Source organism: Zootoca vivipara, chromosome 2 (genome assembly GCF_963506605.1).
Source record: "Zootoca vivipara chromosome 2, rZooViv1.1, whole genome shotgun sequence".
Lineage (NCBI taxonomy): Eukaryota > Metazoa > Chordata > Lepidosauria > Squamata > Lacertidae > Zootoca > Zootoca vivipara.
The window spans coordinates 111,581,447-111,602,267 of record NC_083277.1 but is presented as its reverse complement, the minus strand read 5'-3'; the positions used below and the strand labels follow the sequence as shown (position 1 = coordinate 111,602,267).

Genomic DNA, 20,821 nt, shown 5'->3' with positions numbered 1-20,821 from the left:
ACAAGGGCCATCCAGTCCAACCCCCTGCCAAGCAGGAAACACCATCAAAGCATTCCTGACAGATGGCTGTCAAGCCTCTACTTAAAGACCTCCAAAGAAGGAGACTCCACCACACTCCTTGGCAGCAAATTCCACTGCCGAACAGCTCTTGCTGTCAGGAAGTTCTTCCTAATGTTTAGGTGGAATTTTCTTTCTTGTAGTTTGAATCCATTGCTCCGTGTCCGCTATTAATCAATATTCACAGAGAGAAGCGAAGGAATGCAGTCTCTCTTAGATAATGGCGTCGCGCCGAGTAAAGTCCCACCCCCTCCGTCTTTCCTATTCTACGTCTGCTGATCTGAGATTTCTGCCTCTGAGCACTCTGTTCTACTACTCTCAATGCCCGCCTAGTCCTGGGAGAGGGGGGTTCAGGAATGCTTTTTAAAGACACTGAGTCCGCCAGCTGTCTCTCCCCTGGTGCTGCTTCCTCCTGCTGCTCCCTCTCCCGATATTTCCCAGCTTCTCCCCTCTGCAGCCTCTGAACTATGACCACCTGCAAATCACTGTTGTAAATCTATACTGCCCTCCTGTTCTTGGGAAGGTTCAAGAGGAGGGGAGGCATCCCCCACCATTCCTCCTCAGCCCAGCCTGAGAGTACTTGCTGTTTCTACCATACTGGTGGTGCCTTTACCTAACAAGACAGAAGAAGAAGAAGAAGCCTAACCTCTTGCGAAGTGTGCTGCATCACCTGCCGGATTTACGTGTAAGCTAAAGAAGCTATAGCTTAGGGCCCCACTTTCTTGGGGGCCCAAAAAAAAAAATTTAAAGGGGAAAAAACCTGGATGTGCAAATACAAGATAAAAACAAATAAAATAAAACCTACATACAGCAACAGTGTTTTGTGTTGTGTAGGCTCCTATGATGTAAGCAATGGGCCCCACCTGCTAGCCTGCTCCCTAAAATATCACTGGTTTGCTCATTTCTCTATACAGTGGTCCCTCGACTTACAAATTTAATCCATTCAGAATGCACATTCGCAGGTCAGAAAGTTTGTAAGTCGAAAAAGCGGTTTCCCATAGGAATGCATTCGAAACGGAAAAATTTGTAAGTCGAGAAAACCCCATCTAAAATTCGTAAGTCGAGAAAACCCCATCTAAACCGCAACGGTTTTCCTTTCAGATGTCGAAAAAATCGTAAGCGTGCGGCCATTTTTTTTCATTCGTAACTCGAAATTTCGTAAGTCGAGTACTTCGTAAGTCGAGGGACCACTGTATAGGCTGCCTACATTCTGCATGGACTTTTCAACAATTACTTTGATAAAATACATATTTTGTTACGTGCAAATGGCTTTAGATACCTATTAAAGGTAAAGGGACCCCTGACCATTAGGTCCAGTCGTGACCGACTCTGGGGTTGCGCGCTCATCTCGCATTATTGGCCGAGGGAGCCAGCGTACAGCTTCCAGGTCATGTGGCCAGCATGACAAAGCCACTTCTGGCAAACCAGAGCAGCACACGGAAACGCCGTTTACCTTCCCGCTGTAGCGGTTCCTATTTATCTACTTGCATTTTCGAAACCATACAGCATATATTCAACACACACACACACACACACACACACACACACAAACACAGTGGCAATTTGTTGTTGACAAAGGACAGGTGGACATATAAAGGGCCCCATTACCTTCAGTAGCTTAGGACCTCATCAAACCTAAATCCGGCCCTGGCTGTAACCACAGCATCAGGTAAGGTCACATGGGTGAGACCCACAAACCCAGAATGGCATGGAGTCAACAGAAAGGCAGGAGGAAACCACCACACAAGCAGATCCAAGTAAAGGGGTGGGGTCTTCCTTGGACACCGGACAGGAGGATATGGTAGGATTAACTGATATCATCAACATTATCTTCGGTCATCAGAAGTGCAGGACCATAGGGAAAGGTTTGCTGGACCTGAGTTTATATCAAATCCACCAATGGCTCTTAGGAAGCCTACAGCCACGACACGAGAGTGGAGATTTGCACCCAAGGGGTGTGAATGACATTTAAAAATACACACACGCACCAACTGAGCCCCAAATCTTTAAAATATTAAATAGTAAAATAAAGCAGATTTAAAAATAAGAGAGGTCAGGAAAGCCTGAAGAATAAAGCTGGGAATCTTCCTCACCAAGTTCATGGGGCAGTTCGTGGCAAAATACAGCCACCGTAGTGCTTAAACCGCTGGAGATTCCATCAGAGAAAGCAGCTCCTAAGAGAAAAGAACTCCGTGGGTTACAAAGGTTAGTGAACCTAAGAGAGGCGTTTCCTCTCCCCTCTTCTCCAGGTGGATTGGCTGAAGTCATCTGAACTAGTTTGTCTTCACTCAAGTGGGAAGACAGGCAAACTAATGCCAGTGTACTGGAAGAAGCAAAGATTGCCAGTGTTCTTCAACATCAACTTTGTTGGACTGGTCATGTTGTTCGGATGCCTGATTATCATCTTCCAAAGCAACTGCTCTATTACGAACTTAAAAACGGAAAGCGTAATGCTGGTGGTCAGCAAAAGAGGTTTAAAGACCCTCTCAAGGCAAATCTTTAAAAATGTAGTATAAGCACTGACAACTGGGAAACACTGGCCTGCGAGTGCTCCAATTGGAGAACAGCCTTTACCAAAGGTGCCATGGGCTTTGAAGAGGCTCGAACTCAGGACGAAAGGGAGAAATGCGCTAAAAGGAAGTCATGTTTGGCAAACCCTCACCGTGATCAATTCCCGCCCAGAAACCTATGTGGAAGGACGTATGGATCCAGAATTGGCCTCCACAGTCACTTACGGACTCACTGTTAAAACCATGTTCATGGAAGACAGTTGGCTTTGAGTGATCGCCAAAGAAGAAAGAAGGTATTTACGATTACTTCCAATCATCTGGAATTTAAGCAGGAAGCTTCCGTGATTCTGTGACAGAGGTCTAACACAGGCATCCCCAAACTTCGGCCCTCCAGATGTTTTGGCCTACAACTCCCATGATCCCTAGCTAACAGGACCAGTGGTCGGGGAAGATGGGAATTGTAGTCCAAAACATCTGGAGGGCCGAAGTTTGGGGATGCCTGGTCTAACACAAGCCTTTCTGGAACTCAAGGCTGGAGAGAGCCATTGGTGGTAGCCAGTACCCACTGGGACAGGGTCCAGGGTGGGGGTGGGGGGTGCTGAGAGGCCAACAGTAGTTGGAGACAGAGCCAGCTAATTATAGTTTTACGCCCTCCTCCCTGCCAAGTAGTAAAAGGGCTGTACTTGAAAGTACAGAAGAGGAAGACTACACGTGACGCTCGCTACTCTCATTGTGCCATTTCAGATCCTTTTAAAAGCTTCCTTCGGTTCAGCAAGCATATCTAGAAATGTAAATGAAATTATGTACACCCCTTTTGTTGATTCTATCCGCACATTGATGATTGTTTTAAATTGTTCTTTGCATGCTGCTTAAGGATATCTTTATTAAGTGGTTTATAAACTCAAATAAATAAATGGGAATAATTTCTCTCAACCTCTTAAAAATAATTTTCTGGTTCCAGCCTAACTTTTGTAGGATTGCGCCCTGCCACCATCATCATCAACAGCAGCAGCAGCTGCTTCCGGCACAAGGAGAGACCTAGCCCTGGCTCAAAGCCACTTACCGATGGCCAGTCCATCTGTGAAATTGTGTATCCCATCCCCTAGAATAACCATCCAAGCGATGTCTGCTATCCCAGCCTTGAGGACTCCACCTGGACTGTGGGAATGCCCGTGAGCATGGTGACGATGGAGCTCTTCTTCCTGCCTCTCTGAGCTTCCTCCACACTTTTCTGAGCTGCGAATTTGGACCGAGCAGTCCTGGACTTCCCCGTAGAGGCTGCCAGCTCCTCCTTCTGCCACCGTCAGGCTCTGGGATTCAGCACCTGACACCCAAAACCAAGCAGGGAAATATCAGGTCCACTTGAACCGCCCCCCCCCCCCTTCACCCTGGCACAGATCGGTGGCATTTGTGACTAAGCAAGCAGTACTCTGGGTGCACTCTTGGAACTCACAGGTAATTTGTTAAACACAAGAGACAGCATGATTGCACAGCGGACCTCGGCCTAGTGAGCTACTGCTGCTCAGCTTGACCCACGGCAGACCCACAAGGCACTATATGAAGCAGGTGCTGTTCCCCCAAACAGCTACAGCCCCAATTGTGGGGTGCATTCCAAAGCAATTTATGGTCCGTCCGGATGGACTTGTGAAAACTTAGTGGGTCTCTAAGGTGCTACTGGAAGGATTTTATTATTATTATTTTGTTGTGAAAACATGTTTTCTGCCATCACCTGCTCTGCTCTGTGTTTAGCTAGATTTCTTTTCCCACCCGTTCCAAAGACGGATTGCAAAGGCGTTCCATAGTTGTCCTTGCAACAAGTCTATGAAGCAGCAGATTAGCTAAGACAGCAACTTGGAAAAAACCCATCTGCACATTGAGGTTTTTTAATACATGAAGCTTAAAGGAACTTTAAAGGCCTTCTACAGTGAATAGTCTTTCTTTCTTTCTTTCTTTCTTTCTTTCTTTCTTTCTTTCTTTCTTTCTTTCTTTCTTTCTTTCTTTCTTTCTTTCTTTCTTTCTTTCTTTCTTTCTTGCCCATCTGGCTAGGTTTCCCCAGCCACTCTTGGCGACTCCCGACAGAATATTAAAAACACAATAAAACATCAAACATTAAAAACTCCCCTAAACAGGGCTGCCTTCAGATGTCTTCTAAAAGTCAGATAGTTGTTCATTTCCTCGACATCTAACAGGAGTGCTTTTCACAGGGCGGGCACCACTACTGAGAAGGCCCTCTGCCTGGTTCCCTGTAACCTCACTTCTAGCAGTGAGGGAACCACCAGAAGGCCCTCGGAGCTGGACCTCAGTGTCCAAGCTGAACAATGGGGGTGGAGAAGCTCCTTTAGGTATACTGGGCCCGAGGTCTTTTAAGCAACGTGTTCCCTATACCGCCTGGGCTGGGTTAAGGGCTAAAGTATAGTATGTTGCTGGGGAAAACAGTAACAGTAGTGAGGCTGGACAACGGTCACCGGGACAACTGCACCACCTGTCCAACAGATGGGCAGGTAACAAGTTCCTTCCAACCTAATGCCTAGCTGTGTTTTAATTCCACAAAGTGTGCATGGACTGCAGCCTTCTGTAGGGGGACAACAAAACTTTCCATAGTTAAAAGAGCACAGCAGAAAGCCATGATACTAATAAAAACCTAAAGCAATCCAGACTGCGTGACTCACCATGAGATATCCTCAAACCAGCAGCGCTGTTATCACCCACCTCAGCTGGAGATGGTTCAAGTGGCTTTCTGGTGGTGCCCTTCTACAGAAAGAAAGCAAAACTGATGACTAAGCAGCACTAAGCTGAGGTTGACACGAGAAGCGCAGCCTAGGGATGCTGCAAAACTTTGTCTCCCCCCAGAGGTGTTGGGTAGTATAGCAGTGGTGCCTCCCTCTAGTGGTGGACACAAAACATGACATTATCCGGAGCAGAAGTTCCCAAGGGGCTTCTCCAGTAAACGTGTGTATGGTTGTTGCTTTAAAACGGCCACCTCCACAGAGATTTAGCACACCTGGTGCCAACAAGCCAGGTGGTGACCTTGCTCATTATGGATTGGTTGCTACTCATCCAAAGAGCAGAAGTGAGGCTCACAGGCTCAGCATGGGTGGTTGAGTCCAAAACACAGACCGTAACATAAACCACACAGTATTAGCTTTTTCTTATAACAGCATACAGGGGTACCTCGGGTTAAGAACTTAATTCGTTCCAGAGGTCTGTTCTTAACCTGAAACTGTTCTTAACCTGAAGCACCACTTTCGCTAATAGGGCTTCCCGCTGCCGCCGCACCACCAACACACAATTTCTGTTCTTAAGCAAAGTTCTTAACCCAAGGTACTATTTCTGGGTTAGCAGAGTCTGTAACCTGAAGCGTCTGTAACCTGAAGCGTCTGTAACCCAAGGTACCACTGTACAGGGCTCCTTTCACAGACCCACATAGAAATAGGATTTTTGCCTGGGACCTTAAGGAAGATGGTGGGGAGAACTAAGTCGACTGGCAGGGGCAGGGCGGGGGGGGGAGCTTTTTCCCCTTTAGTGAAATCTCCTGGTCAGCCCATCAGGTTGCCCAGGCCACTGGCATGCCATTCCATCTCTTTTTACCTTTTTGACTTGAATCCTCTTGAATGTTCCCATGAGATTCTCAATGAGGAACAGCAGGTAAATACCAGCCAGAACGCAGAGGCCCTTCAGGACAGCGTCTTCAGCCAAGGTCATTGGTTCTTCTTTTGGTGACAGAAGTCCATGGGGCCTTGCCTGTGTCTGAATGAAAACAATTCCTTTGAATGGAGAAAGGGAGAATTCAGAAAATAAACGGTCAAGTACCGTATTTTTCCATATATAAGGCGACCCTTATATATATATATATTTAACCAAAAATTAAGAAATCACTCCATCAGTATCAAAAAGATGTCCAGTTTTGTATTGCTGGAAAACTCTTTAAGGAAGTTAAGGAAGAAGAGGCAGATTCCATCGTCCTGGAAACAAACCAGAACCATCGTGTTATCTCCTGCTGCCATGCTCCGAGGTGGGGGCCTTGCTCTCTCTTGCCCGCCTTGTCCATGGGCTTTGGGCTCCTCACCTCGGCTCCTCTTTCCAGACCACCCCAAGCTAGTGAGAGAGCCAGGCAAGCAAGCGGCAGACCGACTCTACCTCCTCAAAACAAAGTGTGTTGATATTTTTGTAGGGAGATCGGATCACCAAAAGTTGCTAAGCTTTTTGTGGGAGATGTCCCCCACTTTGGGACTAAACGTATTAAGCAAAGAACATCGTCTTAGACATGGAAAAATACAATTATTATTATTATTATTATTATTATTATTATTATTATTATTAAAAAAGAAAAGGTTAAGAGATCCAGCGAATCAGACCACATAACACCGGTCCTGAAAGACCTACATTGGCTCCCAGTACGTTTCCGAGCACAGTTCAAAGTGTTGGTGCTGACCTTTAAAGCCCTAAACGGCCTCGGTCCAGTATACCTGAAGGAGCGTCTCCACCCCCATCGTTCTGCCCGGACACTGATGTCCAGCGCCGAGGCCTTCCGGCAGTTCCCTCACTATGAGAAGCCAAGTTACAGGGAACCAGGCAGAGGGCCTTCTCGGTAGTGGCACCCACCCTGTGGAATGCCCTCCCACCAGAGGTCAAAGAGAATAACAATTACCAGACCTTTAGATGGCATCTTAAGGCAGCCCTGTTTAGGGAAGCTTTTAATGTTTGATGGATTTCTGTATTTTAATATTTTGTTGGAAGCCGCCCAGAGTGGCTGGGGGAACCCGGCCAGATGGGCGGGGTATAAATAATAAATTATTATTATTATTATTATTATTATTATTATTACCGGGAAATGGGGGCAAAGCAACTGCTTATATACATTTCTGAAAACCTTGGCCACTCCCGCTCCCAACGCGATTGGCTGTCTAAACTTCAAAGCTGCAAATCACGACTCAAAGTTCAAGGGCCAATGGCAGAGGCCCAAATCCTGAAATATTCTGTGATTGGACATCATGTATCGAATCAGAACACAGGAGCTCAGAATCCTTAATCCAGACTCAAGCTGAGGGAAACGCAGACCACTGAATACATAACAGTTGATACATACGTGTGGCCAGAGATGCAGCAGTGCGTCCCCACACAGCGTCCCCACAGCCAAGGCCACCAGGAAAGCGAGAAGGAAATGGAAGAGCTTGCGGTTGAAGAGAGGAACGAGAACAATGGCCAGGGCAGAAGGCAAGCTAGTCAGGGTGATAGCCAAACATCCCCAGCCCAGACCTGTGGAGAACAAAGAGGATGAGCAAGATTGGACGAGGAACAAGAAAACTAAAACCAACAACCTGCTGGATCATACTGTAGGGGCCGAAGTCATGTCCTCATTTGCCCCACCTCTCCACATGTTCCAAAGGACTTTCATGCCACCTTCTCCTGGAACCTGACAACTACTTCTCTGCTGCCTAAAACCATTAAGGGCCCCAGTTCTCTAAACACTATTGGCAATGTCAGCAGCCTAGAAATTAGCTCTTCAGAAGGGTAGCCAGCCTAGTGTCTTTAAGATGTTGATGGACAAGAGCATGACCAATGTTCAGGGATGACTGATAGTCCAAAAACATCTGAAAGGCGCCATGGTGATTACTTCCCAGGTTGCAGGAATGGGCGTGGGGGATAGGAAGCGCAGAAAATCTAGTTACTGTACTTGGAAGGTGAGAATCTAATTTCCTAGTGTTTAAGAAACACTGAATAAGAGGCTCCCCCAAACTGGAGCTTGAACATTAACTTGAAGCACCCTGAGAGCCAATACACTTGAATTTGTCCTCAGCATCCACTGTGTAGCCAGTTAGTCTTACGTCGCTTCCAGACTCTTGCTATTATCAGGTAGGATTCAATCACATACTGCCAAATGGAGGTCACACAATGGCAGTGGATTAGAAGGTCTTGCACATGAAACCCGCTTCCTCAGAAGGTCAGAGTTGGGGTTTTTTTTTACAATAACATAAGTAATGGGGAAATCAACTGGGAAGTGCAGGATCACACTTGCTTTGACGCAATGTCATCTTTGCAAACCTATCAGGATGAATGCTCAGTAACGACCTGTTTCTGAGGTCCCGAAGGGCCCTTGATGAAGATTCTGAGCTGTTCTTGAGAGGACAGCATAGTGCACAAATTTTTTTGGGGGAGGGGTATTTTGGATCAGACTCGTATATATTTATATATATATATATGTTGGATCAGATCCAAGATGTGGGTTTGCAAACCGGGAACTCCTTGGAAAGCCAATGGAAATAGGAGACAAAAATGGGAGAGGTGGTAACTGAAGGGCAGGTAGGGGTGAGGGTCGAAGGACTGCAGTCACCAGGGGAAGAATGAATGAATGAATGAATGAATGAATGAATGAATGAATGAATGAAAATTAAGGGCACAAAACCAGCACTGGGGCTGATGCAGAAGGGTAAGGCTGGAGCTGGGATTCAAGGCCCCTCCTGGGTCAGGGTACGAGGAAGGCAGCTTGTGTTACTCACCACTCCAGAGAGAACTTCCTGCCATGCCAAAAGCTACCTCATCATAGTGCTGGATGCAAACGCGGCTGTCAATCTGGTAGAGCAAAGCAGGGCACAGCAGCGTGAACTGCTCTGGCGTGATCTTGGAGACAGAGTTCAGACCAAAATTGACTAGCAGCTGTGATACGTTGAGACACTGAAGACGACGAAGAAGAAGAAAAACGAGTTTATTGCAAGAATAATTGTACGGGGCTGGAGTACTGGACCCCCAACCAACGTTTAATTGACTGCCAGCACGGTTCTTGGTCACTAATTTGATTAAAGTTTTCATTTGCAGCACTGGATCAAGTGGAACTTAGAAATCACGGCTGGGGTGGGGGATGTCGCCAGTTTTGGAAGGGGAATGAGTTGAAAAGTGACAGCGTGAAGAATTGGGGGAAAGGGGGCAATAGACAACAGCACGGCCCAGTGTTCTCCTTTTAGCCTGGGAGATCTGGGTTAAAAATGCAGAACAAGAACGAATACTCACCTGTCTCACACAACATGCCTAAAAAGGCAGAGGTACAGTATCATACTCAGACATTTATCATTATAAATATATAATTATTTCTACAACTGCTTCCGGGAAATGTGCTATGTGTGGGGCAATAATGGCCTAGGTTCACATTTAATCTCTCTCTTCTGTGATCCTTGCTGCTGATTTATACCAAACCCACACTTTCCCCCCTTGGTCCTATGCATCTTGCTTGTTGCAATCAAACTGTTGCCACCAGTCACCAAAGAGTCTGCCTTTGTTCCTCACCATCCCTCGGGTGGGACAAGGTGCTACTTGAGGGTCCTTCAGACACCAGCTTAAAACGTGACTCCTCGAGCAAAGTGTTTGGTCCTGGAGTGAATTTGCTCATCTGACAGCAAACACGGCTTTATGTATTGCATTACTTCTATTGTTTTACATTCTGTTCTGCAGAACATTATTGCGTGTCTTTACCTGCCCTGGGATCTCTGGATTAAGGACGGGATATAAGCAGCTTATATCCAGGTGGATCCAGGACCCAGGTGGTGCTGTGGGGACCCAGGTGGCGCTGTGGTTAAACCACTGAGCCTAGGGCTTGCTGATCAGAAGGTTGGCGGTTCGAATCCCTGTGACGGGGTAAGCTCCCGTTGCTTGGTCCCAGCTCCTGCCAACCTAGCAGTTCGAAAGCACGTCAAAATGCAAGTAGATAAATAGGAACCGCTACAGCGGGAAGGTAAACGGCGTTTCCATGTGTTGCTCTGGTTTGCCAGAAGCAGCTTTGTCATGCTGGCCACATGGCCTGGAAGCTATACGCCGGCTCCCTCGGCCAATAATGCGAGATGAGGGCGCAACCTCAGAGTCGGTCACGACTGGACCTAATGGTCAGGGGTCCCTTTACCTTTACCTATAAGCAGCTTAAAGAAAACGATAAACAAAATGCCCAAGATGACTGCATGGTCATGTGATTGCTTCGGCAGATGCTCTTCCCACTGTGTTGCTCATATCTACCACCATCATCACAAGGCTGAAGAAGGCTGGTTTGAGCAAGGAATGGCAATGGCACACTAAACCTAAGCTGGGTATACAGGAAAGCCAGAATGCTGTCAATTAACTAGTCCTCTCCCCACCTTCCACTAAACTTAGGGATGAGAGTTAATAGTAATGGAGCAATTTTGTGAAGTTGTTCAGGACCACAGGCCACGACTATTTCCTACAACTTTAGGATTAAAGAGGGCAGGGTTTCTGGGCACCTCCTACTGGCACAGAAACCAACCACTCCTCTCCCTGTCCTCCAATACAGTGGTACCTCTGGTTAAGAACTTAATTAGTTCCAGAGGTACGTTCTTAACCTGAAACCGTTCTTAACCTGAGACATCACTTTAGCTAATGGGGCCTTCCGCTGCCGCCACGCCACCGCAGCACAATTTCTGTTCTCATCCTGAGGTAAAGTTCTTAACCCAAGGGACTACTTCTGGGTTAGCAGAGTCTGTAACCCGAAGTGTTTGTAACCTGAAGTGTTTGTAACCTGAGGTACCACTGTATAGCCAATGTGCCTCCCTGCAGTAAGGGAATTCAGGGCAATGAACCCCTAGGTCACCCCACACTTACATCTTCATGCAGGTGATTGTAGACAGAGTGATCCAAGGCAATAACTCTCTCTAGAAGATTTAGGCCAGAGTGTCCTTGGGAAGGTTTGGAAAGGTCTTCCTTGGGACCCCCAGGCTGCTCTGGGGTTTGCCAAAAGGTAGGCTTGGTGACAGGTCTGATGTCACGGAGTGCAGGATGAACAGGTGTCTGGGTGGCATGGCCCGACTGAGGGATTCCAGGCCTGCAGAAAATGCAAAAGTCATCATCAGAGAAGAATAACATTTATGCTTTAGGTTACAATTGTGATTCAATTAGACCAGCTAAACTCCACTGACTTCTTTAAAGTGCTACAATTTAGGAGGCATGCCTTGTTTGCTGGGCAAAATACGCACCAACCGAGTGGCAACAGCGGCAGGGTCGACGAAATAACAAAGTCGTCTTCAGTATCTTTGCTTGCTTTTATTTACAATTATATATACACCACACTCCTCTACTCCATTCCTCTCATTTCACAATCCATCACCCCCCCCCCCATGAACATAGCTGCCAAGTTTTCCCTTTTCTCACGAGGAAGCCTATTCAGCATAAGGGGAAATCCCTTAAAATAAGGGATAACTTGGCAGCTATGCCCATGAACCATTTGGGTAGCTTAAATACAGAATTCAAAATAGTCAATTACCCAATCACATTACAGTGAGCAAACTCTACCTTCAATTATTCAAATTAGCAAAAGCTCACAGGTGTGTTAACATTCAGAACAAGGTTACAAACACACATCTCTGTGTAGCACCATTGACCACATCAGTCTTAAAGGAAAAACCTAACATTGTTAACCATCAGTTTTAAAGTCTAATCTACCACCTTTCCTCTTCCGAACGTTATCTACCTCCTTCAGATTTAATGAGCAATTCTGACTATTTCGACTGACAACGCTAAAATATTTTGAGATTTAATTAAGCATGGCCAATTGAGCCAAATTAATATTTTGCAATAGCTAAGCCAGCCAGCAAGATCGCAGCATCCTGGCAAAACAAGCCTGCGAAATCTGTTTGAACAGCATGCACGCTGCCGTTGCCAAGTGAAAAACAAAGGGATCAGATCTTCCGGCAAGATTTCAGCTTTGTTGCAAGCAAATGAGATAAGCAAGGCAAGTATTGCAAGACGTTTACTGCCCATAAAGATCTTACCTTTAATCTCCTCTGCAGTCGTGATGGAAGCACGTAACACTGACTTGTGCCGGGCAAGTGTACTTAACAAAGAGTGCTCTGCTCAGTAATTAAGAAGTAAGCTTTTCCGCAAGGCGGGTGTGGGGAACCTGTGGGATGTAGCCCTCTGCTTCCGAGTCATAGTCTAGTGACCTCAGGAGGAACGCAGGTTCCCTGCCAGAAAGCCAAATGAAATATTTCCAAGGTCAAAGCAGATTACCTGGTGGGGGTGGCGCTTTCTGCTTGGGTCTTGCCAAGGTGCTCCAGCGCCGAGTGCGAATGCAAGTGCTTGTTGTCTTGGACTTCCAGAATGTCCAGGTGGGACACATGGTCGTGGCCTAGTTCCTCGTGCTCTATCTCCACCACCTGCACCTTTCCAAGCCCCAGGCTCAGCAGCAGGCGAGTGAGGCCTTCGAAGGACAAGGTGCCATTCTCGCCATACTGCCCAAAGAGCTGCTGCAGGTAGTAGCCCTGCTCTTGGGCGGCGTCCTCAGGCAGGGCCCACGCAGCTCCATCCAACAGCAGGTCAGGAGGATCGGCCAGCACCAAGCTACAGGTGCCCTGCAGGCAGAGCACGACCAACCATGCTCTGGCCAGACGGAGCCTCAATGTCCTCTGATCCATCAACGGGGAGCTGCAATGCAAAGGACACTGCGCTGAGCCACAGGTAGCACAGTGGAGACATTCCCTCACGGTGCTGCGGTTCTCAGAGAGACAGCCAGGCCTCTTGTCACCGAAGAGGTGCAGGCCCAGACCCTCTCCAAGTGTCCTTATTTCCCAGGGACAGTCCCAGATTTACAGAAGGGTATAGCAGGACGTCCCTATTTTCATCGGAGAAATGTTGGCAGGTATGGAGTTATGTGACCCACTGAGCCAAGGAGATGTTATAAGAAATAACTGCTCCTTTCCCCTTATGGGGTATCCAAGAGTCCTTAAGTGGGTTACCTATCGGTAGGAGAAAATAACAGAGGCCAACCAGAGAATATTGAGAAGCAAAGCAGCTAGTATAATAATTATAATAATATAATAATAATTTATTATTTATACCCCGCCCATCTGGCTGGGTTTCCCCAGCCACTCTCGGCGGCTTCCAACAGAAAAATAAAACACAGTAATCTATTAAACGTTAAAAGCCTCCCTAAACAGGGCTGCCTTCAGATATCTTCTAAAAGTCTGGTAGTTGTTTTTCTCTTTGACATCTGATGGGAGGGCGTTCCACAGGGCGGGCGCCACTACCGAGAAGGCCCTCTGCCTAGTTCCCTGCAACTTGGCTTCTCGCAACGAGGGAACCACCAGAAGGCCCTCGGTGCTGGACCTCAGTGTCCGGGCAAAACTATGGAGGTGGAGACGCTCCTTCAGGTATAGTGGACCGAGGCCTGATCTTTATTAAGCTGTTGCCACAGGGTCCTCACTCATCACACGCAGGAAGGAGAACCCTGAACAATGATGTGCAAGTCCTTATATAAACTTTTGAAATTGCCCACCCTGTAGCCCAAGACCACCCCCTAAAAACATCCTACATACATCACAGAAGAAGCAGAAATCCTGCCTGCCAGGATATCTGTTGATGGTCACTGATTGCATTACCTGGGCAGCCTGGCCATTCTTTTGTGATGGTTAATGCTTTAATTCCTGAATCCAGGTCACAGGCTCACCCTATTAATACACAAATACGCCCTTAAGGCAGGATTTGTTAAGCAAAAAGACAATGGGAAGGCTTTCCCCATTTGCCTCCCTTACTGCAGAGGAATATTTGAGGTCATTGGGAGAGTCAGAATGTCTTCAGGATTGCTCTCCTGTACTATTTCAAACACATGGTTTATATACTTAGGTATGTGTTTGCCTTGTTTATGAACATTTAATTTATATTTGGGACCTTAGAATTCAAGTTCAGCATCAGGGATAAGTAACTATACAATCTTTAGAAGACATATGAAGGCAACCCTGTATAAGGAAGGATTTTTTTAAAAAAATGTTTAATGTTTTATTATGGTTTTTATATACAGTATGTTGCCCAAAGTGGCTGGGGCAACCCAGTCACATTAGTGGAGTATATATAGTTTTATATTGGCCCTCCAGATGTTTTGGACTACAATTCCCATCTTCCCCAACCACTGGTCCTGTTAGCTAGGGATCATGGGAGTTGTAGGCCAAAACATCTGGAGGGCCACAGTTTGGGGATGCCTGGTATAGGCAAACTCTGGCCCTCCACATGTTTGGGACTACAATTCCCATTATCCCTGACCACTGGTCCTGCTATCTAGGGGTGATGGGAGTTGTAGTCCCAAACATCTGGAGGGCCGGAGTTTGCCTATGCCTGCTAGCACAACACTGAATCCCTCCTATAATAATTCAGTTTTGTCCCTGTGGGAATGTTCCAAGGATGCAACGTCTGAAAACAACCACTAGGGTTTTTCTGCAATTGTCAGCCCTAGTTTGTTCCTGTGGAGTCCGTAAAGGCTTGCTGTGTCGATTAGCAAATACCCACAAGACTGTTGCATCTGTAACTGGAGAATGAAAGCTGTTCCTAGCTGCTGGAATCCTGTGTTTCCATGCTGTTACACATCCCCCAGCCCTGATTCTTGTGTTAATTTTTAAAATTAAGCCTCATTAGAACTTTTATCCAGCTGTTCTTAGGCGGAGAATCTTTCTTCTGTTGGTTTCCCGCACATGCTGAGATCCAGTACTTACCAGAGGAAGAACTCGATTTCAGCAGGGAGCTAAAGTACATGCGCCAATCTGAGACAAAGCAGTATGCCTGCCCAGAAACATTTGTGGACACGAACAGAACAGATGGCTGCAATGCCATTATGAGCACAAACCATCATGAACAGACAACTTTTTTAAAAATTAAATACCAGGATTGTTCTGGTAGAGGGCAAGTTGACCACATCCAAACATCTTCCTTCCTTACAATGAGAAGCACTGTCTTAAGAGATGCACAAGGCTGTTAAAAGCAGGAAGCTTCCCCTAAACTTGACTCTGTCTCTGTGTGTCCTAACTGTGCCTGAAGGAGGTAGGAGTTTTATCTGCCTCCTCTCAAGCTGCGAGGTCGGTCATCACTCTTCCCATAACAATCTGTTGTGATGCTCACTGGGGTGTGTGTACGCTAGAGCCAAAAATAGATTAACTTGGCAAAATTCTCTCCTGCGAATTCTGATAACAAATATTCTCTGGGTGTGTAAATATTTGACAGTCAGTATCGCCATTTGACTTCTGACGGTTTCGCTGCAGTAAAAAAAAAAAGGTAAAGGACCTCTGGACGGTTATGTCCAGTCATGGGAGACTATGGGGTGCAGCGCTCATCTTGCTATTCAGGCTGAAGGAGCCGGCGTTTGTCCACAGACAGCTTTCCGAGTTATGTGGCCAGCATGACTCAACCGCTTCTGCCGCAACGGGACACCGTGACAGAAATCAGAGCGCATGGAAACGCTGTTTACCTTCCCACCGGAGCGGTACCCATTTATCTACTTGCACTGGCATGCTTTTGAACTGCTAGGTTGGCAGGAGCTGGGACAGAGCAACGGGAGCTCACCCCGTTGCGGGGATTCGAACCGCCAACCTTCTGGTCGGTAAACCGAAGAGGCTCAGACCACAGCGCCACCCACATCCCCTTTGCTGCAGTAGCAGTCAATGACATCTGAGTACAGTCATACCTCGACTTACGAAGGCTTCGACTTCCGAAGAATTCGACTTCCGAAGTCAAAGCCTCCAGAAGTCTTTTAGCCGCGCACACCGAGTCAGCGCATGCGCAGAAGCGCGAAATCACTCTTCGTGCATGCGCCGTAGTGGCGCTTCGACATACGAAGACTTCGACTTACGAAGACGACCACGGAACGGATCGTCTTCATAAGTCGAGGTACCACTGTATCTAACATGAGGTCTTGGCCAGTATTTGCAGCATGACAAAAGGTCCACAACACCATTAATTAGATGTATTAAAATATATATATATAAATTTAAAAAATTGTCCAGTAGCAACTTAGAGACCAACTAAGTTTGTTCTTGGTATGAGCTTTCGTGCGCACACACACTTCTTCAGATACACTTCTTCAGTGTGTATCTGAAGAAGTGTGCATGCTTCTAAGGTGCTACTGGACAATTTTTAAATTTCTTTCATATATTTCTACTGCCTCAGACCAACACGGCTACCTACCTGAATCTAGACGTATTAAGTCATTCATTCCTTTAATCACTCAGCAAATGTATCCCTCAAATAGGTGAAAAGCTTTTACAAATAACAGCATAACCATCCAATTTTGCCATCGAATTTATGAAATTTTGGACATCAAAAACTTAAAATCCATTTAGTTCCACTTTTATCCAATATTCCATTCTACTGATATTGTTTTGAATGCAATGGATCATCAGCCCTCTTAACAGCAAAAGTTTCTGTCACTTTTAACCGGACCGCTTTCTCCATCTTCCTTGGATTCTTTTAATCCCATTGCAACTGTGAAAGGCGCCGTTATTTCCATTTTGCGAATGAGTGCCAAGGAGGCAGGGAGGGGCTTACTAAATCTCTGTGCGCAAGGTGCTCAAAATGGGATTGAAACCAGTCACACAGGCAAGCTGTTCTATTGCTTCTCAAGTGGGGAGTTAGCAGGAAACATAGGTGAATGAGAGAGAACATGTTACATTGCCTTTCAAATTTCCAGTCTAGTTAAACAAAGTTAAATTTCCAGTCAAGTTAAACAAAGTGGAAGAGGGGTTTCTATTTCCTCTCATGAGTTATAAGACCGTAAAGGTAAAGGTAAAGAGACCCCTGACCATTAGGTCCAGTCGTGACCGACTCTGGGGTTGCGCGCTCATCTCGCATTATTGGCCGAGGGAGCCGGCGTATAGCTTCCAGGTCATGTGGCCAGCATGACAAAGCCGCTTCTGGCAAACCAGAGCAGCACATGGAAACGCCGTTTACCTTCCCGCTACAGCGGTTCCTATTTATCTACTTGCATTTTGATGTGCTTTCGAACTGCTAGGTTGGCTGGAGCTGGGACCAAGCAACGGGAGCTCATCCCGTCACAGGGATTCGAACCGCCGACCTTCTGATTGGCAAGCCCTAGGCTCAGTGGTTTAGCCCACAACGCCACCTGGGTCCCTCAGGGTCCCATCATATATAGTACCTCAGTAATCCTCACAACATTCCTGGTCACCACCAACATAGCAGATTAGAGGCTGAGAGGCAGGAACCTGCTTTAGGCTACCAGTGAAAAGTTCGTGGCAGAGAGACAAGATTTTTAACCGGAAACTTCCTACTTATGTAGAGCAGCTTAAGTCATTTGCAGAGCACATGCTGTACAAGCAAAAGGAACGGTGCCTGGGAAAGACTTGTGCAGAAATCTGGAGAGAAATTCACTGAAGACAATAGTGCACTAAGTAGTCTGCTTCCTATATGGGGTTTTCCCTTTTTCTTTCAATCACTCAGCTTCCAAAGAGGCACTAACCTTGTTCGCCTTTGCAATAGTTCCAATCCAGAGATTTCACAAATCCCCTGGGAAGTTGCTGTGGAGTTCGGCAAGCAAATATCAAAGCAATAACTTTAAATAAAATTATATATGTACCTGCTCCCGTCACCGTGCGCCTTCCTGTCCAGAACACACTCTCAAAGCACCTTCCAGCCCTCAAATCTTCTGAGTTTCTGGGCAATGCAGCTTTAGGGCTGGTGTTATCCGCTTATTATTCCAAGTCGGGGCCAGTTTTCCACAGCCACACCGAGCACTAATTGAGAACGGCACAGCTTCCAGCCCAAACAACCATCTCTGCAGCATTCAGGCTTTTTAAGAGGCGCTGTTTTGATCTCATCAAGCTTTTGATCAGCCTCGGTGGTGGGTAGGCATGTTGCATTCGAGTAGGTGGGGCCTGCATAGGCCCCTCCTCTTATCAAACAGCATGTGGAGAATGGGGGCACGACAGGATTTTTTGAGACTGTTCCCGGAAATGTGGGTTGAGGGAGTGGGCTTGTGGGGAGTGGACAGCCTGTTCCCACATCGCTGGCCAAGGTGGGAAAAGGAGTTGCGTAACAGAAATGTGACTGTACATATGCACACATAAACACAAATACTCTGGGGTAAAGGCCCATTCAGAGGCATGCCAAATCACGTGATGATAACCATGTGCCCCGCAACCCTGCAAAGTAGGTCAGGATAGTTATCTCCCATACTGCAAACTGGGGCCGCCTAGAGGCCACCCAGTTAGCCAGTGATAGAGGAACAGTCTCTTTGGTTGCATGCACACCATAGATTTAAAGCACACAGCTTTCCCCAAAGAATCTTGGGAACTGTAGTTTGCCCCCCTCACATAGCTACAATTTGCAGCACCCTTAAACTACAGTTCCCGGGATTATGGGGGGGGAGAGCAGCTATGTGCTTCAAATGTGTGGCGTGTGCACTGCTACACTTGTTGTTGTTTAGTCGTTTAGTCATGTCCGACTCTTCGTGACCCCATGGACCATAGCACGCCAGGCACTCCTGTCTTCCACTGCCTCCCACAGTTTGGTCAAACTCATGTTTGTAGCTTCAAGAACACTGTCCAACCATCTTGTACTCTGTCGTCCCCTTCTCCTTGTGCCCTCCATCTTTCCCAACATCAGGGTCTTTTCCAGGGAGTCTTCTGTTCTCATGAGGTGGCCAAAGTATTGGAGCCTCAGCTTCACAATCTGTCCTTCCAGTGAGCACTCAGGGCTGATTTCCTTCTGAATTGATAGGTTTGATCTTCTTGCAGTCCATGGGACTCTCAAGAGTCTCCTCCGGCACCATAATTCAAAAGCATCCATTCTTCGGCGATCAGCCTTCTTTATGGTCCAGCTCTCACTTCCATACATCACTACTGGGAAAAGCATAGCTTTAACTATACGAACCTTTGTTGGCAAGGTGATGTCTCTGCTTTTTAAGATGCTGTCTAGGTTTGTCATTGCTTTTATCCCAAGAAGCAGGCGTCTTTTAATTTCGTGACTGCTGTTACCATCTGCAGTGATCAAGGAGCCCAAGAAAGTAAAATCTCTCACTGCCTCCATTTCTTCCCCTTCTATTTGCCAGGAGGTGATGGGACCAGTGGCCATGATCTTGGTTTTTTTTTATGTTGAGCTTCAGACCATATTTTGCGCTCTCCTCTTTCACCCTCATTAAAAGGTTCTTTAATTCCTCCTCACTTTCTGCCATCAAGGCTGCTACACTACACTACCCCAAACCAGCTCTTCCCATCTAATACAACATATATTAGCACCCACCTGACCAGCCAATTTGAAGAATCCTAGAATGGCAGATTTGAAAGGTACCCTAGAAGTTGCCTAGTGTAATCCATCTGTGCTCAGAGCGATTACAGCATCCCTGACCATAGGCAACCCGCCCTCTGCTTAAATACCACCAAGCAAAGGAGAGTCTACCACCTCCTGAGGCAATCTGCCCCACTGTTAAATAGCTTCCAGCGTGAGGGTGTTTCTTCTGAGGCTTAGCCAAAATCTGTCTGCCACAATTCCCAGGCATTCTTTCCAGTCCTGCCTCTTGAAGCAACTGAGCAAGTCTGCACTTTCTTCTGAATAGAAAAAAGCCCCTTTTTCACCGAAGGGAAGGGGTGATATTAATAATAATAATGATAATGATAATAATACCCAGCCCATCTTTCTGGGTAGTCCCAGCTGCTCTGGGAGGCTCCCAACAGAATATAAAAACAATAACAAAACATCAGGCATTTAAAACTTCCCGCTATAAGGCTGCTTTCAGGTGTCTTCAGAAAGCCGTATAATTAACCTTCTTGAATTCTGATGGGAGGGTGTTCCCCAGAGTGGGCGCCTCTGCTGAGAAGGCCCTCTGAGAAGCCCTCAACTTAGGGCTGCCATATTTCAAAAGGTGAAAATCAAATTTTCGAGCTATTTAAGAAAATTCAGAACAAAACTAGACTTCCAACATGTGTTTCCATTCGTCCAGATTTTCCCCAGACACTTCAACGATTTCTGTCCGAACACTGCTTCCGACTGCCGTATTTCGGCTATGCCTGGGAAATTCCCGACGTATGGCAACCCTGCTGTAACTTCACTTTTCACAGTGAGGGAACCTCCGGAAAGCCCTCAGAACCGGACTTCCGATGGGCATGTCATACCATTTCGAGGGTCTGCCTGCCTCTTCCTGCTCTTTTAGATGCAGTACCCATTTTGTTTCACACCACACTCCCTGTGACAGAAGCTTTGCGACCGACCGGTGGCTATGGCACTTCCTTAAAATTCCAAATGTGCCCTCTGGCTACTGTAAGCCTTAAAAGCATAGTAAGAGCCCTGAGGGATTAGGCCAAGGGCCTGTCTGGTTCAGCTTTCTATTCCCACAATGGCCAATCAGATGCCTATAGGAAGCACATGAGCATATAAGGAGCACATGAGCACAATGTCCCTCTCCTACACACAACCCCTAGCAAGGCTACACTGCCTCTCATACTGACAGCAACATGTAGCCATAATGACTGCAGCCTTGCCTTATCTTCCAC

The 20,821-nt window shown here is 46.7% G+C and overlaps 1 protein-coding gene across 3 annotated transcripts in view; it reads right to left on the bottom strand.

Annotated features, from left to right (window-relative positions):
• The window catches only part of SLC39A5 (solute carrier family 39 member 5), a 45,389-nt gene that overhangs the window by 17,532 nt on the left and 7,036 nt on the right, over nucleotides 1-20,821 (bottom strand). Inside the window, exons 1-10 of one of the 3 annotated variants that reach the window (XM_060272049.1) lie at nucleotides 17,911-18,790; nucleotides 13,937-14,005; nucleotides 12,570-12,983; nucleotides 11,166-11,385; nucleotides 9,065-9,239; nucleotides 7,654-7,823; nucleotides 6,156-6,314; nucleotides 5,237-5,318; nucleotides 3,631-3,891; nucleotides 2,151-2,231 (exon numbers count right to left, since the gene is read on the bottom strand). In XM_060272049.1, the coding sequence (XP_060128032.1) occupies nucleotides 2,151-2,231; nucleotides 3,631-3,891; nucleotides 5,237-5,318; nucleotides 6,156-6,314; nucleotides 7,654-7,823; nucleotides 9,065-9,239; nucleotides 11,166-11,385; nucleotides 12,570-12,983; nucleotides 13,937-13,953 (1,579 nt within the window). In that variant the 5' untranslated portion in view covers nucleotides 13,954-14,005; nucleotides 17,911-18,790. Of the gene's footprint in view, nucleotides 1-2,150; nucleotides 2,232-3,630; nucleotides 3,892-5,236; nucleotides 5,319-6,155; nucleotides 6,315-7,653; nucleotides 7,824-9,064; nucleotides 9,240-11,165; nucleotides 11,386-12,569; nucleotides 12,984-13,936; nucleotides 14,006-17,910; nucleotides 18,791-20,821 lie in introns of those variants that run through there. The other 2 variants (XM_035103762.2, XM_035103763.2) reach the window with 2 other exon arrangements.